The sequence below is a fragment of the Lycorma delicatula genome, chromosome 4 (assembly GCF_047948215.1).
Source record: "Lycorma delicatula isolate Av1 chromosome 4, ASM4794821v1, whole genome shotgun sequence".
Classification (NCBI taxonomy): domain Eukaryota; kingdom Metazoa; phylum Arthropoda; class Insecta; order Hemiptera; family Fulgoridae; genus Lycorma; species Lycorma delicatula.
This window is the reverse complement of record NC_134458.1, coordinates 157,339,678-157,358,367: the sequence shown is the minus strand read 5'-3', so window position 1 is coordinate 157,358,367 and position 18,690 is coordinate 157,339,678. Positions and strand designations below refer to the sequence as shown.

General features: G+C 29.5%; 1 protein-coding gene across 5 annotated transcripts in view; it reads right to left on the bottom strand.

Moving 5' to 3' along the window:
* Positions 1-18,690, bottom strand: part of AP-1gamma (adaptor protein complex 1, gamma subunit) — a 158,270-nt gene that overhangs the window by 43,005 nt on the left and 96,575 nt on the right. For all 5 annotated transcript variants that reach the window (XM_075364566.1, XM_075364565.1, XM_075364568.1 and 2 more), the window contains 4 exons: positions 13,969-14,148; positions 13,578-13,724; positions 8,005-8,223; positions 4,261-4,467 (listed from right to left, as the gene is read on the bottom strand). In XM_075364566.1, the coding sequence (XP_075220681.1) occupies positions 4,261-4,467; positions 8,005-8,223; positions 13,578-13,724; positions 13,969-14,148 (753 nt within the window). The remainder of the gene's footprint in view (positions 1-4,260; positions 4,468-8,004; positions 8,224-13,577; positions 13,725-13,968; positions 14,149-18,690) is intronic.

Sequence of the window (18,690 nt, the reverse complement as noted above, 5' to 3'; positions counted from 1 at the left end):
TTACAGAACAACATAATGTAAAAAAAATTCCATGTAAAAATAAATTACTGAGTTCTGAATTGAATTGCACTAGCTACATCATTTTTAAATAATACTTTATTTTACAATTAAGCATTATAGCAATAACAAATTATTATCAGTAATAAAAGTTGTAACGTTAACTGCACCAAATAAAACACTTTTATGTTAAAAATTAAGATAGAAAAGAAGTATGTTTCATCTTCCAGGTCAATAAATAATGATAATTCTAAATGACGAAAAACTGATAAATTTAAACTGCTATTATTATTATTATTATTATTATTATTAGATAATTTTTATATTAAATAAATTTTATCATTTGTTTAAACCATTCATTATTATCAAAATTTAATTGTTCATTTATAATACTATAATTTTTCATCATGTGAATTTTTTCATTATTTATTTCTAAAATTTCTAAGTCTTGTATAAATGAATACCATTAATTAATGGTATCATTAATGAATTTATGCACATTATTTTTTGTATGGTCACATAATTAGATTTTTGTTTACCATTCTAAATGCCAGTAAATGTTCTTTGAATCTTTTTTCAATGTTCTGCTGGTCATGGCATATACAAAATTTGTTAATTTATCACTATCACAATTTATCTTGTATGCACCTGATTTACTGTAAATACTTTTATTTATATTGTTATTATTAATAAGTTTTTAATTTTTTATTAGATTTTGAAGGCTATTTTATAGAAATTACAAAGATGCTTTTTAAAAAAATTAAATGTATAACTGTTATATGATGTTATGGGTAGATTTTTGTTATTATTATTTAAGAGAGTAGGTTATGTTTTATTGTTAAATTTATACATTAATTTGTTTAATAAATTATAAATAACTGTTATATTATATCCATTATTGACAGCTATATTTTTAAATAAAATTTAATTAATTTTTTTTAAATACTGTATTATCATTTATATGTTTTAATGCTCTGTTAATCATGACATTTTATACAGCAATTTTTCTGATTGAATAAATGCATGGAAATATAGTTAATAGTTGTTGTAGGTAATACATAATATTTATTGACCTAGAAGATGAAACTGATGAAGATTAAAATAGAAAATAGTTTTTAATCTGAATCTGATGTAGTGATCACTTTGAAGGTGGACATAAAAAAACAAAATATTAAAGCAGTAAGTATTACAATTTTTATTACTGATAATAACAGTTTATTACATTAATGTATAATTACATTACTTTCAGTACTCTAAATTTTATATTATATCTGGTATCCGAAAAGAACTCTGGTGATTTTAAATTAAAACTGCTTTATTACATTTAGAATTACAAATGTATGTTTTATTACATGAAAGTTTTTTTTACTGCTTAATGTTACACAATATAAACACTATTTACAGTCCTGTAGACATTAAATCAATAATCCACTTCATTACACACTCTGGTGAGCATTTCTGCAGGAATCACTTTACAACTGCTATTATACTTCAGTTGCAGGTGATCAAGTAACAAAAGAAAAAATCAAATTGGCACTTTGCAGTGGTCAAACAATGGGAGCTTCTCTGCCCATCCAGTTTTCAGGAAACCAGTACGCACAACTACTGTATGATGTGGAGGAGCTCCAACTTGGTGGAAAATTAGGTCCTTCATATTTTCAGTCTAAGAAAACAAAATTCTCTAACATGACCGAGTACAGTATGCCTATAATAGCCTGCTCATGGAAAAAAATGTAGCCCAAAAATTTAATTACACATTATACCATACTAAACATTCACTTTTGAACAACTGCAGACAAATCCTGCCAATTCATATGGATTTTTTAAGCCCCGTACTCAACAATTATGGCAATTTATGAACATGAAATGTTGCTTTATCAGAAAATAAATATGCTGCAGGCAGTTGTTATCAAGAAAAATGAAATCTAACATGGCAGTTACAGATTAAACTCTTTGTAGTTTATTATGTTTACTTTCAGGGAGTTTCTGCCATTTATAATCATAAAGTTTCAATCGTTTGCAAATAACATCATAGATAGTACTTTTAAGCAGATTTAGTTGATTAATGCTGTGAACTGAATGTTCTGGACTGCAATGGAAAGATAGTCAAATTCTTGTTTTCGGCACCTGGTGACTGTCCTTTCAAAATGCTTTCAGTTTTCAAAAACTGTGCACATCTCCTACATATGCTTTTGTCAATTAGAGAATTTCTATGATACTCACATATTAATTTCTTTTTACAAGTAAGTTTTTGTACGATCAATGTTTTTGCAAACCGATATATGTACTGTACTTTTTCATGTGGCAGGACCAAGTTATGGGCTCATAACAGCTTGGCTTGTGGAACAACCTAACGTAGCTGCTATCTGACTGAGAATTTGTAAACTAAATCTTAATTGTTGTCGCTTTAAAGTTATGAATAAAACACTGTAATGAGTATAGCAAAATAAAAACTATAATTCTTCTTTAAAACCCAGAGTTCTTTTTCAGACACCAGGTATTTATTCGAGTATTCTGGATAAAGGTTTTTAAAAATATATTTGTTGGAAAATAGGATGTTAGGATGAAAATACTTAATATAATCAAACCTGACATACTGATATCCTCGTGAAAATCAGTGCGATTTTCTTAAAGTATCATGGCAATGTGGTAGGGAAATATCAAATCACACAACACCAAGGCATTCATTACTCAATATAAAGGACATATACCAATTATTCACTATTTCACTAATTATAAATTTTTCAATAAGTTATCATCCTGCAATTATTACTCTTTTAATATATATATATATATATATATATATATATTTTTTACAGAAATGTAAATATAAACAAGGGAGAGAATGGTTATTAATAATCTGAACAATTATCAAGTGGCAATTAATTTTACATGTCCAATGTACATATATGAAGTAACCTAAGAACTTAAGGAAAATTTTGAAAGAGGGTAACTATTCATGAAGAAAAAATATGGATAAGATTCACAGCTGATATTGTTCTTTAGGATGAAACCACACGAGTTAGAAGAATTGCTGAATATCATATGGCTTTATTGCTAGAAATTACTTTGAAATAAATAATACTAAAACAAAGAAATGTATTGTAACAGAAAGGAAGGTAATGAGAAATTATATATTAACTCAAGGAACATAATATTCCTGTGATAAGAGATTTCTTATTTAGGCTCTACAATTACAAAGGCTAGACAAAATAAGATAGAGATCAAAAGGAGACCAGCACAAAGGAGAGCTTTCATATACCATATAGTACCATTTCAGTTTCATATATTCAGTTTCACATAGTACCAAATATAGATCTCAGAATTAGAAAAAAAAATTGAAAATATTTATGTGGATTGTTTTGCCATATGGTACTGAAATATTAACAGAGAAAGAAGAGGGAGCCTTTGAACTGTGGCATTAAGGTTAACACAGAAAAATGGAGAAATACATCCACAAAAACTGAGAAATAAACCAGTCAACTGGATAAATCCAAAAAAAGACGAATCTTTGATTTGTGTAATTCCCATTATGATATATCGTGGCTTCATCAAGGGTGAATTTATGATAACATAACTATTTCCTGCAGTATTATCATTAGATATCCCCCCAATAAATTCAGCTCAAAAAAAAAAAAAAATCAGATTGGAATATATATAGTTTTATATAGTGTATTTGTGCCTAATTTCAACTTCTTTGGTCAAAGGGTTTAAGAAATATAAGGCAAATACTGTCTGAAACTAATGTTGAATATCCCTCCCATTTTTAAGTCCGATTGACTTAAACCTTTGGCATTTTAAAAAACTTTTAAGTATTTTAATCAAACCAAAGATCAATTTTCTATGACCACTACACAAAAAGGTGAAAACTACTCCTTACCTTTTTTTTAATCTGGCCTAAAATTTAATGTCACCAATTTTTTGTGATTTTAGAAGAATTTATATTGAGCCAGTCTGGAGATATTTATCAAAATGTCGGCCCACATAATTATGTATGTACATCTTCCAGAAATTTCTTCTTTTTTTTTGGACAAAGGGAATCTTGAAATGGTAGTATTTAAAAAACCCTACTCCCAAAATTTTGGCCAATTGCTATACTTTCCCTTTATAGCAATGGTGCATCTATAACAGTAATACAGCTAGCAATACCCAGGAGTTAAAAAGAAGAAAGACGAATATTATAACTTTTTAAAGCTTATTTTTATGACAGGTTAGGAAATGATTGTGTAATATATGAACTACATATAAAAATTAAAATGAAACCTTGACAGTTGAATCAGGTGAATATAATAAAAGGTCTCCATATTCTCCGACACACCATGTAGCTACTTGAATAAGAGGTTGTCTGTCAGCAGTATCATGCTCTAACGCAGTCCATAACTGCTGAACCATATAAGCCTGTTGTGATGTCGTTTCTGATATTAATTGTATGGTCGATGACACTACATCATCTCTCACATAATTACCTGCCTGTTAATTAAACACTTTTTATAATCACTTTCATTAAAAATAAAAATAATTACATTTACATTTTATTAAGTTACCTTAATGAAATCAAATAAAAATGAATTAATATGCTTTTCTATGGACATATAGCAAAAAAAATCACATCAGTGTCAAAAGTTTCATACACAGGTAGTAAAAGGTAAAAGAGTTCTATAGGATGTGATCGTTTTTAAACTTATCTCCTAAGTAGAATTTATTAGAAAAAAATTGTACACTAACATAAAACATCATTTGTAATCTGACACTCTGGTTTTTATTGCTTAACACATCTTTCAACTTTTGCTGGGGTGAAGATATGTTCCAATTTGCAGTATCATTATGTCACAAGAGATCAATGAAGCATATTTGTAGTAACATTTTCAAATCCAATGTGTTAAAAAAACATACTCTGATGGACCTTATATATTAATTATTATTCACAAAAAAAAATTGTTTTTACTTTGCTTTTCTTTAACTCACCATGTCTTTTTTTTCATGTTTGTCCTCAAATCTTGCATCTTTAATTTAACATAATTCCTGACATTACTGACTGATGTCACAGTCTTCCTAACATTGCAGTTACAAGTCGGGTGACAATACAATATTCCACTATTACTTTTGCAAACATCCCCCTCCCATATGGCGGGTAAATTATGGGTGGAAATTAAGGGTGCAGGTATAATAATTTAACATAGTTCCTGACATTGCCTGCATATTGATAAAATATCGCACAGTTACTAAGGTCGGTTAGATCTCTCGATGGACTTAGGATCGAAGAATTGGACAACTTCAAATTAACAGGAAGAAAACCTTGCAATAAAGATGCATTAGCAGAGATGGATCGAATGAGAAATCTTTTATAAAAACTCATAAAAACGTTGGTTGAAAATTGTGATAATTAATTACGTAAATGAAATAAAAACTTCACTATGCAAAAACTTCACTATTTTGTTACTTTGTACAGTAAATGTTTGATTGGAAATTTGTGATATTTTATAAATATATTAGAAATTTCAAAATGTGACGTTATATCTTTTGAAATCCAAATTAACCTACTAATTAAACTCATCATGCATGATGATAATTTGATTAAACTATGACTAAAAGTATAAAGCAAGTTTTTAAAAATTTTGAAAAATCTCTGTAATATTATTATTGTAAATAAATGTAAGTACCTTTCAAAAAATTCATTCATAAAAAAATTGTACAATTAATCGTGTTATGAACACATAGGATATAAAATGTTTACTTATTATTATGTTTACTGCTTTATTATTTATATTTATTTTTACTCTTGTAATGCATTTTATCATTGTTGTATGTATTACAAATGGCAAAGCTTGTTGTTGTAGTAACAAATCACATGCCACACAATAAAAAAAAGTTGAGTTTTATACCATAAACTCTACTAAACCAACCAACCAAACATTAAACATCATTCTTTACTGTATTACTTTTAGATGTTTCAATTAATTTGAAAAAACCTGTAGGAATTATGGGAAATATAATTTTTTTGCAGTAGTGCAATTTCAGTGATCTATGGAATATATATATAACAAAACAGGATTTAAATATTCTTAGGAAACAGGATCTTATTTAAAGAAATTTTTAAAAATTATTAGTAATTTTATCTAAGTATAACAAATTTACATAAAAAAATATCTGATGCAATTTTTAAATAGAAAAAGGTCACTCGACCACTCCATTTTTTGCCCGTACAATTATAAAAATTCTGTAACCTTTAAAATTATCTGAATAAATATTAATGGAGGCACAGGGATATCAAACTAAATATTAATAATCAAATTACTGTTAAATCAGAACTGTCTACAGGATTCCTATCCATTCATCTATTGATCTTTAGCATTGTGATAATTGGAAGCCAATTGTGTCACCACAATGACAAATACAAACATTTAGTCATTAAAGTCAAGCAACAACTACAATAGATTAGTGTTTACTTCTCTCACTTGGTAAAAATGGATTCCTTTAGTTTCTTGATAATACCAAATTTTTTTAGCACATGAGATTGCTTTCAAATATTCTAAAAGGAAAATGTTTGCAGTTGTTCAGATGGGACTTTGTTGGCTGTGGAATGTCTCAGAATCCCAAGATGATAGAAGATGATCAAAAAACTTGTAGAATTTGCAGCCAACTTAAAATATGATTTCATCACTTGTGAATTTCTTTGTTGTTTGCTTCTATTATTATCAATCTGATTATTTTTTCAAAAACCTACAGTTGAATGATAAAAAAACTGACAGTTCTTATGAAAATGTTACCTGATTTGTTTAGGCTGTTTATTAACCAAATATATGCTCTTTTTTTCTTTTTTTTTATGAAAAGGTATATCATTTTAAAAATTCTATATGATCCGGATTTCCTAAGGATAAAGCTTATGATTGAAATGCAATATATCATCCAAACTTGTAACAATTACTCAATTAAGAAACATATCTGGCATATCCTGGATACTGCACCACTGTTTTAATATTTCTGGAGGATGAATATTAGATCTAATAACAAAACGAATCAACTTTTTACACCACCTGTCACATTTAGGTTTTTTGACTTAATGCAGAGCAATTTGAAATGTAATAATAATCTTCTTTGCACATCATTAACTAGTTTATTCTTCAAAAATGTAAGCACAACAAAGATACAATTCTGCATTAACCAGGTAGATATAACGCACTAGTACACAACTTATAAGTGGTAAAGACAAGATAATTTTCACCATGTACATTTTCATATTACTGTTCTTTATTTAACAAGTGACAGGTGAAACAAATTCATCATATCCTACAGAAACATCTGATACAATTTTTTTTTTCATCTACTTAAGTTATTTTATAGAATTATATGGCTCACTAACAACTTGGGTATTTTGACAGTTCTACCTTTTAATTTTTACCTTAAGATAAACTTATAGATCATTCTCTGATCCATAAAGAAACTGTGCATACAAATATGATTTCCATTTGTCTGCTATAAGGGAAAATGGCAATGGCAGTATGCCTCCAATTAAAAGAGATCTGTTTTTTTTTTTTTTTTACATAAAATACACCAGTTTTACTTTAATTTTTTATTTAATATCTATTTAAAAGAACAAATCTATTTATACTTGACTGTTTAGGGATAATTAAAAACTAAAAAAAAAAAAAACATTCAAATTGACACTCATTACTTAGTGGTCAGATTGATAAGAAGAGCCAGCCAGCAATTATGGCTTGAGGGAAGAGCAACCAATTTTGCACTTCAACAAAAAACTAATAAAAAATGAATGGCAAATGGTAGATAACTTTATACATACATAATTTTAAAGAATTTTGATACAATTTAATATATCATTACAACTGAACGTAACTTTACATATACACTGGTATGCCAGGATTCACTCCAAACTCAGCATGTAAAATGATACATGATGTAGAACTACTACAAAGCATTCTGCATAGACCCAGTAAAACCTAAATTTAATGGGTATAATGTCATAAAGCAGAAGATAGTAATAATACATACCGCAATAAGAACTCTAAATAATGTATCAAGATGCCATCTCTTATTAGGAGAATACCGCTCAGCAGAGAGCATTATATTTGATGAACACTGGGCTTTAAATTCAGGATCAGCTTTTTCCAAAAATATAAGCAGTTCTTTCATCATAGTACGAACATTATTACCATTAACCAAAGCTAAACTCAATTCCAATGCTCTTCTTCGTATTGAAACGTCTGGATCCTAAAATTAAAATAAAAAGGTTATAATTTACAGTAAAAAAAAAAAAGAAAAAGTCTTAATATGATTAACACAAAATAGACAGAGTTAAAAAACTGAAGTTATTTTTATAATCTTACCCTCAAAAAGTTTCTTATTCTATAGAGCTTAATGCAGATATTCAAGCAAGGGCCAGAAGATCAGCTGAAAAGTAATATTGTCCTGATTCACAATAAAAGGGGCCAAATAATTGTGTGAACGTTAAGAAATTTGTGGTGAAAACTTTTCAACAAAGATTACAAAAAATAAATTTTTACGATAGATGGTGGAAAAGTAAAGATTCAAATGACTTGATCTTTGTCATGCAACAGGTCATCAAGAAGAATCAGAGCAGCGAAGAGCCAGAATTTAACCTTTACATTAATAAAGTCTACAACAGTATCTCAAAAAAAGGCTATGGGCAAAAAAGAAAATGCTATGGGCAAGAAATTAAAGGAATGATAAAAGAAACATCAAAATCTGTAACTATCAAAGTTATCCTTAACTGATGCTAATCTCAATTCCAACACCATCTTTTCCAATGAAATGCCTAGACTACATTAGAAGACTGAAGGTCTTGCAATGGAAATTGGTCTAACATACAATTCTGTCATATGTTTTTACTGTGTAGAAGAAAAAAAATGCGGGGAATGAAATAAACTTAGAGAGATGAAATTTGGTATTGACAAATGAGTGAAATGGAAAAGGTCATTCGCAAATGTAAGACATATTGCAAACTGTTAGGCATTGTATTTAGGATACTACGTATTTAAGAATGAGATGATTAGTTGAAAAATTACTAATAGAGTGCAAATGATAAGATTATGTAAAAATTGTTGGAAGTTTAATACAAGTGCGGTTTGGAAAATTCGCGGCCTGATACAGATATAAGTACATCCAAATGGCAATTTGTAGTTAATGTAATATTCATTAAATGGCATACTGAATATGTCTTCACGTCTTCTCAGTTATTTAATTGTTGAGGTTAACAGGTAGTAGGTGGATGTTGTTTTGTGCAAAATGGATAAAATTGAAATTCGAGAAGTAATAAAATATTTTGTTGTGAAAAGTTTAAACCAGAGAGATATAAAAAAGGAGTTAGATTCAACATTAGTTAAATCTTTATTAGTTGAAACAGTGATTGAAACTGGTGGAAGTGCTCCAAAGAACGCAAAAAGTGTTCGATCAGCGGGAAAAGACATGGCCACCATTTTTTGGGATGTTTGTAGTGAGGTGCTCATAGACTATTTGAAAAAAGGAAAAAAAAATCACCAAAGAATATTATGCAGCATTGTTGCAGCAATTGAAAGAGGCAAGTAAGACCAAACGTCCACATTTGGGGAAGAAAAAAGTGCTTTGTCACCATGACAATGCACCCCCATGCAAACGTCTTCTGTTGTTGTTGCTAAAATTCACAAACTGCGCTTCAGATTGCTTCCAGATGCAACACATTCGCTTGATTTAGCTCAGAGTGATTATTTCCCGTTCCTGAATTTGAAGGAATGGCTTGGCAGGCAAAGATTTCCCTCAAATGATGAAGTCACAGCCGAGGCAGACGCCTTTTTTGCAGAACTTGAGAAATCGTATTTTACTGAAGGAATAAATACGCTGGTAAAACAATTGACTGAGTGTATTACTTTAAAAGGCGATTATGTTAAAAATAAAATAAAATTTGCTAAGAAATTTTGTGTTTACTTTCTTAGGCTGCAAACTTTCCGAACCGCCCTCAGAATGGGAAACTAAAAGTAAACAGGCATTATTAATGAATTACTACATTGTTATTCTAATATACCGTTCAGAATCATGTAACCATTATAAATTTTGACTAAAATAGGTTCATAGGGCTTAATTAAGTTGTATTACATACTTCTTATTTTATAAATTTTGTATTACATTGATGGAAGATTTTAAAATGCAAGGTTAAATGGATTTATTCAGAGAAGACTGATTGTGGATAATCACGGTGTAATTCAATTCTTATCGCATATTCTTGCTAAAAATAAAATTTTATCATGGTATGACATGCTCACAATGGGAACAAACATTTTCCACAGAAAGTGTTATGTTAGTGTGCGTACATGCACTCACATAGACTGAGTAATTCTCAGGAATGGTGGTGGGGGTTAGACAGGGAGACCATCAAAAGATGCAGTTTGTGTTTGAATTTCTCGGTGTGAGCTTGAGTGCAGTGACTTTGTTCGGAAAACTGTTCAGGAGGTTTGCAATTTATGTTTTATTCTGGATACAGCTATGAGAAACTATTATTAAAGGCCTCTCCGCAAAAATACTTCACTGGATCCATTACAATATTACTAATCCGTCGACTGTTTAATAAAGAACTATTAAAATATTACTTGTTATCATGATAAATTATGTTCAAAATTATAACTAGAATTAATTTCGGATTGGCCAATTCCGTATTAGTATATGTATTAAGAAGATGATTTGTGAAATTCTCATATGCAAATATCAAGTTCAAGTAAATAAATAATACGGGTTCTACGAGTTTGAAGTAGTTGAATAATGGGTGTTCTGAGTCAAATATCTACTAAGCAAAAGAGATTGTTTTATATGTTCTTTTTATGAATTTATTATTTGTTATTTTATATATATATATATAGTTTGTTTCATAATGAATAAATAATGTATAATTATTCATTGCTGTTAGGAACATTTTTTGATGTGTTGAGTTACTATAACATGTTATCTTGGGGATCTACACTAAACAAGCAGCACAGTCTTCATACATTGTTTCGCAAATCCCAATATTAGTAATTTTTATTTTTGTAAAAAATTTTAATTTGGTGTAGTATAGAAGCTTATAATCATAAGTAGTACCAGAAGAGAAAACTAATATAAAGATAACTGAGATGAAGTTTTAAAGTATGGCAGGAAAGATGCACAGGAATTGAACAAGAAAATCTATAATAACAGAAGAGTTACAATATCAAGGTTCCCACCAAATTTTAAGATTGGTTTTTCCTGACTTTTACTGACCAATTTAGTAAAAATTTCCCAACTCTCATAATGTTATGCGATTACCATTTAACTTGCAAAATATATAAATATTTTATTTTTTTGGAGTCTCCATTATCCCCATAGCTGGCTAAGTTCTTTTTTTATTATTTATTACATTCATTTTTAAAGTCAATCTGACCCCTCTGTACAATTTTATTTAATGCTTCATAGAAAACAAAACATACCAGATAATTAACACCACAATAACACAGCTGATTTTATAGAATGCTATCAAAGTATGGAGCAAGGCCATGACTGATGACAAGAGCATTTACTAAATGCTCTTATGTCATCATACATCAATAGCTCCAAGCTGGAATTTTGATGCTATACAACTATCAGGAAACATAATTTTAAAAGTTGCACCAGTATCTTCACATGAACTTATTTTGTATAAATTGAGAACCCATATAATCTCCGCCTTGGAAATATCATCTTTATAATAAAAAGAAGTAATTATGCTGTCATTTTGCACAAATGTAGTCAAGGTTCCATGTATCATTTATTGCTGAAATGCTACTACTCTACCAGAAGATCCAGGCAAAGAATACACAATGTATCACAACCATTATTCTCACAACTGTTGATCAAAGTTTTAGTCTGCTGAGTTGAAGTACCAGTGGGAGATAAAAATGTTTTCAGTCAAGGCTGAGGGTTCCTTATCTTAATTACATTATGTTGCTTTCCTTTAGTGTGCAAAATCACCAGCTTTCAACTCATATTGCCCAGTTCAAAATATTTTTACACACATCACAAAAAGTATGATGATACACATCTCTATCTCTTCTCAACCAACTGAATTCTGGGTGTCAGTTTATATCTAACCACTAGTCATTACACAGATTCTTTTTAAATGCCATTTAAAAGCAATTAATTACCTACAATAAAAAAATACATGGTTGTTTGAGAGAAATTCCAAAAAACCATTAACAATCTTTCAATTTTTCAATGGTAAATTTTTGTTAAAATTTCACCAGTGAAAAAATTAACTGCAATTTGGAATATTCCTCCTTTAATATAAAAATATAATTAGGGAATGTAAAGAAGAACAGGACACGTTAATGGCTGCTTAATGCACATAGTTGCAGTATGCTGAGCAATGGAGTCACCACTTTCTGATGCTGGGAAAGTATATCAAATACATTTTAGCATTACTTAAAAAATACTTTATTAATCACTAATATTCTTAAAGTTTTTAATTTGGTAACAAAAATGCAATTCTCTGAAAGTTTTTGCACTTTTTCCTGACTTTTCCTAATTTTTTCTAAACTAAGTTTATATTTTCTGCCTTTTCCTGCCTGTGGGAACCATAGATATAGAGCATTACAGATGAAAATTAAACAGGATGAGCTAAGATATGGTTCAGGGGCTTACAGAGAAAGTAAAGTGGTAGAGTTGCAAAGAAATATTTTATTTAATCATAGTAAGAAGAAAACCTGAGGAAGTCCCATAATAAAGGTAAGTAGACACTACAAAAAGCTTGAAAAGGAGAAAAGAGAAGAAGAAGGTTTTAAGGTAGATCGGCAGAGGGAGAGTTAAGTGAATTAATGATCTGCAATTTGAACAACTGGAAAAAGGGAAGTATGATGATAACTTAGAAGATAATCCTATGGAGTCTCTTATTTATTGGTTTTGGAACAATTAATGTATCAAACAACTTTCTACTTAGATATAATTACATTCCCTTTTGTTGTTTTATAACATGGAACTTCATAAACTGGTCTCTGTAACTTATGTGATGACAGGAGAATGTGAAAGCAATGCTTTGCACTTGCTCAGTGGTTAGAGTAGTAGCAGAGTGTCAGCTAAAATCCAGGCATAGCTTCAAGATAACAATCAAAAAAACTACTTGGACCTGCAGAAGCCAAACGACATCAAATTTGGAATGCAGTCTCAAACACTGGAGACAGGCTGGAGTCGCTTCCTTCTGGTAACCACCTCAACAACAGGCAATGGATAACACTGAACAGATTAAGAAGCAGCATGGCCTGCTCAAAGTACAACCTTCAACCTTTGCAAATGGTGGTTAACAGAGAGTGACCTGCGTGAATAGGAAATATGTAGAATGACAAACATCTAATTGATTGTGAACTTTCCGGCAAATTATGTAGTACCTTAGATGAAGAAGTGATCAAATTCTTTGAACGTTGGAGCAAGAAAGGAGTATAATATGAAGCTAGTCCTGGAAACTAGGAGAGGAAAAAAATGTGATGACTTTTTTTAATTATTTTACATTACAGCTTCATTTTCTTTGAAACATAATAAATGAAAATTAAACTTCACAAAAAATAAACAAATTAAATACTGAAACTACAACTTACCTTGAGGCACTCTAAAATTGTTGCACGATGTCTCTGTACAGCACTTGTATCTACATAAACTGTTTTTAACAATGTATTTAATGCCACATATCTTATATTTTTATCATTGTTCAAAAGAAAACGTCCAAGAATATTTACAGCTAACACCTAAAATAATAAAAATTTAATAAACAATATTTAAAATATGGTATTAATTTATACAAATTAAAAAAAAAAAATATATATATGGCAAAAACAATTTTTTTGTTATTGTATTTGTCCATATTCCCTTCTGTACTAATATCTCAAAGACAAAAGTATAAAATCTGAATCTTTAACATACTATTTTAAAATACTAATTTTTATACACAGAAATTTAATATGAATAATTACATACATAATAATAACATACCCTAAGACCACTCTCTGATTTGATATCCATAATTGATAAAACAGTCTCATAAAGAATAGTATTGCCGACATTTTTGCTAGTTTCTGTATTGGTTGCAACTTGAGCTAATATATCATTCATTGCTTCTGATGCTTCAGCATCATTTTTACCCAATATCCTTAATAACCTAAGTATCTTTACCTGTAAAAAAAATGTATTAATTATTCACAATAAATATTTATTAAAAAAATATATATATATATTATATATTAACTTAGCAAAAACAATTCTTTTGTTATTGTATTTGTCCATATTCCCCTCTGTACTAATATCTCAAACGCAAAAGTATAAAATCTGTTTAATACAAAGAGTATAGAATTTGATAATTCTTCTTACCTTATGCTTATTATTTTTTTCTAATAGCGCTTTCGAGGTTTTCCCTCATCATCAGTTAAACTTTTTCTTCCAAATCATATATTAAATTTAAACCATTAAGATTATAACATATAAAAATATGCAGTCATAAATGTTAAAAAATATAAAATTAATAAATAATTTTTTTTTTATTATGTGGCTAGTATGTACTGTATGTACTGTTGTGTGTATACACTAATACTAAACATTAACTACCTAAAATGATGGAAATTCAAAATTTTATAATATGGTACAATATAAACTGTTAAGTATAAAATAAAAAGTACAGAAAATAATTTAAAAATACTTAATGTTATTATAAATAAACTACTAACTATCATAACTTCTAATTTATTAAGATTAGAAGTATTAGCATTCTATAAGTTTAAAGTTGCTCTATTAGATAAAATCAGTTAGTTGCTATGTTAGATAAAATCCTGAACTAGTCTCCATAGATCACCAAAATTTGCACATACATTTTCACTTCATGCTATTGGTATTTCTTTTGCAGCTAATGAAGATAGGGGAAAATACTGAAAATACAAAATTTAAACATAATATGACAAAATGTCAGTTAATAATTTAATTAAGTCAGTAAAATATTAAGAAAAATTACATGTTATTTTACATTTGAAGTCTTAAGCCTGAAAACAACTAACTGTCCACTCATACATTAACAGACAATTTTCCATTTTTTTATACTAATACTTTGGAGTCTATAATTATGCTGAGCTGTATACTCTATATTTACTGGTGTGTTTGGAGCTTGAATAAACTCAAGCATCACATCCAGATTTATTAATGATATGTTGAATCTATTTGACTGCCGTCAGAAAATACTTTGAACCTTTCTTAATTTAAAAATAATTAAACAGGTTAGAGAAGTTTATTTTACAGAAATAAATATAGTGTATAGTTTTAAATTTTGTTTAGCTAAAGGTTTGTTAGTGTAGGGATAGTGGCATAACCTTTACTATCCCAGTTATAACTCTACTACTACAGCAGCGGTAACTATAATGAGAAAGTATAACGACAAGCCAAAATTTTTGATATCAGAGTTTTTGCAAATGAGAATATTTCTAGGCTTTCCTTAATACAAATAAACAAAAAAATTATAGATATTTTCAGAAGATGTATGCATGTACATAAGTGCATGTGGTTGGCCTGTATTTTGATGTATGACTCAGGACTGGCTCAACATAACATTTTTGAAAATGGTTCAAACCATTTTGGACAAAATTTAAAAAAAGGGAAGTAGTTTTTTGCTATTCTGACTTTTTGTATAGTGGTCATAGGAAATTGAATTCTAGTACAATACAAGTACTTGTTATGAGGCTTATTCATAAAGTAAGGGCAGTTTTTTCTCATTTAAAAAATTAACTTTTTAAAGTGAAAAAGTTAAGAGAAAAGTGTTTTACTTACAGTTTTAGTTTACTACATATCTACTTCACTTTTACACATAATCACCATTCAGTTCTAAGCACTTTTTGTAATGATACACCAATTTCTTTAACCCCTGTGCATAGAAGTTCGCCGCCTGGGAATTGAACCAGTTGACAACGGCAGTTGAGTTCCTCATTGTTTTCAAACCATTATCCACCAAGCAACTTTTTCAAATGTAAGAAGAGGAAGTAGTCATTAGGTGCAAGGTCAGGACTATATGGAGGGTGGTCAAAAAGTTCCCAAGAAAAATCCTGAATCTTCTTTTTGGTTAAGGCAGCGGTGTGAGGATGTGCTTTGTCATGAAGGAGGATTATGCTGGATGACAGTTGCCCACGTCGTTGATTTTGGATTGCACGTTGTAGTTTGGTGAGCGTTTTGCAGTATATATCAGCTGTTTCCATGAAATCAACCAAAATGATGCCCTTTTCGTCCCAAAAAACAGTAGCCAACATTTTTCAACTTGAGTATGGAGACTGCTTAAACTTTTACGGTTTTGGGGAACTTGAAAGGCGCCACTGCATTACTGTTCGTTTTGATTCTGCATTGATGTAGGATATCCACGTCTCGTCGCCCGTAACAATGTTGTGAAATAAATCATCTCCATCTTACTGATAGCGGTTCCAAAACATTCATTCACTGCACATTTTTTACTCTTTGTATTGGTTGGTGAAGATTTTTGGTACCCACCTAGCAAACAATTTGTGATATCCAAGCTTTTCTGTGACAATCATGTAGAGAGAGAGGTGCATCTAACATGTGGAAATTCATCAGCCAGGACACTAATCATCAACCATTGATCACATCGCAGTTTTTTGTTCACTTGTTCAATAATTTCATCGTCTGAATACTGGGCCCGCCACTCTGCTCTTGGTCATGCACGTTAGTGCAGCCATTTTTAAAGTCTCGGCACCACTGTCTAACCTTTCCTTCACTTATTACTGCAGGTCCATACACTAGGCATAACTCCTGATTAATTTCAGCAGCTGAAGATCCTTTTGCACACAAAAATTCAATCACAGCATGCACTTCACAACTGGCGGGAAGATTGTAGTGGAGATTGTGATCTGCATTCACCAGCAGGCAAACTGAATCAAAGCAACTGCAGTGGCTATGTAAGTAGCCGACAGATGGCCCTGCATGTGTGAAACTGTGTTCAGACCCGCTAATAATATTTAAATATAAGCCGATGGCCTTTACTTTATGAATATGCCTCGTATTTAAAATTAAGTTTTAAATCAATCCAATTTAGGGGTGGGATACATTCAACATTAATTCTGAAGTTATTTCCTCACATCTTGAAAACCAGTTGACACAAACAGTTGAAACTTAGGACAAAGATTTTGCTTCAAATATCCCAGTTTTTGCCTGATTTTTGACATCGTTCAAGGGATACTGTGGACATTGGTATTTAAGTAAGTAGTTTACAACATTAAACTTAAGAATTTATATTTTTTAAATTTTTTTTACAATTTTTGATACTTTATCAGTTTATTAAGTTGTAACTGTTATGTTGTACGAGTTAGCTGTCAAATAAGGTCAAATGGAACAAATTTTTTTTACTCAACACTGATATTTTTTACAATAGTACTATTAATGTTGCATAAATAGGTCATTAATATTTAAGATCCTATGGTGCATTTGAAACAAATATCTGTCAAGGCAAATTTGGTAAATTATGCAATTATTTGCTGAATTTTTTCTTTAGTAAAACATATGCAATGAAAATTATTCAATTCATTAAAAACATTAATATTTATGTAAAAATAATAATAATAATAATTGAAACAAAATATTTCTGCTTGATATCAAATAGAAATTTGACCTATCATATAAAAAAACATCTCCACAGAATTTTACTATTCTAATGGGGAAAATGTAAAAATCATAAAAACTGTCAGTCTGGGATTATAAAATGGATTTTTATTATGAAGACTCCTATATTATATATCATATTAATATTTTGACTGCTTAATAATTATCAAAAATAATTAAATATCAAAACTGAAGTAGCTTTGAGAGATGTCTCAGTTTGCGAGTTCCATTTTGTCATTCTATTATGTTTTTTGTCACTGGTTTATTTCATTAACATTAATAATAACTAATGGAATAGAGTAAATGTTATATTTAAATTATGCACTCTTCAACATATTTTAAAACCTCTTTTTAAGTTAACATTCTCTGCTTTGTTTTTTCAGTTATCATGTACATACAAAATTATAAATGAAACAAATTACTTGAAACTTATTACATAGATTGTTGCAATTACTTTGGGTTTACAGGGAAACAAATTATTTTCATCTTGGTATATTTGAAGATAAAAAGAACTGAACTGAATGTTTTAAAATTTTAAAACTTAATTCTTGGGGTTAATTCTCTCAAGACAATTAATAAGGGTAAATGAATAATACATCAGAACTAACTGTACATACAACTCTATTATTTGTTGCTTCACATCGGTTATTAAAAATCACATCATGTAAAAAGAGAGAAATGGTGATAAATGATCTTCCGGGTAGGTAGTAATGAGACCATTCAAAAGTATTTAACTAAGTACCGTGGTTCAAATTCTTGTATTCAAATATTTATGAACTTGTCCTAATTTCCTGCTTAGTCTCAGAATGTTAAAAAGAAATAACAATGGCCCAAAAGTCATGCAACCAAAAATTTAATAATGGATTTCTTGACAGCAGTGCGATATAAAAAAATTACTATTATGCTACTGGTAATGCTGAATTATTTTTTAACATGGAATGCACATTCCTTAACTTATATAGTTGGCGCCTATTTTATATAGAAATATGTAAAGCAGTCTTATTTCAAAGCATTATCATCTGTGAATGAATTTTTGTATGTAGATACAAGAATTATTTTACGATACATTTCATG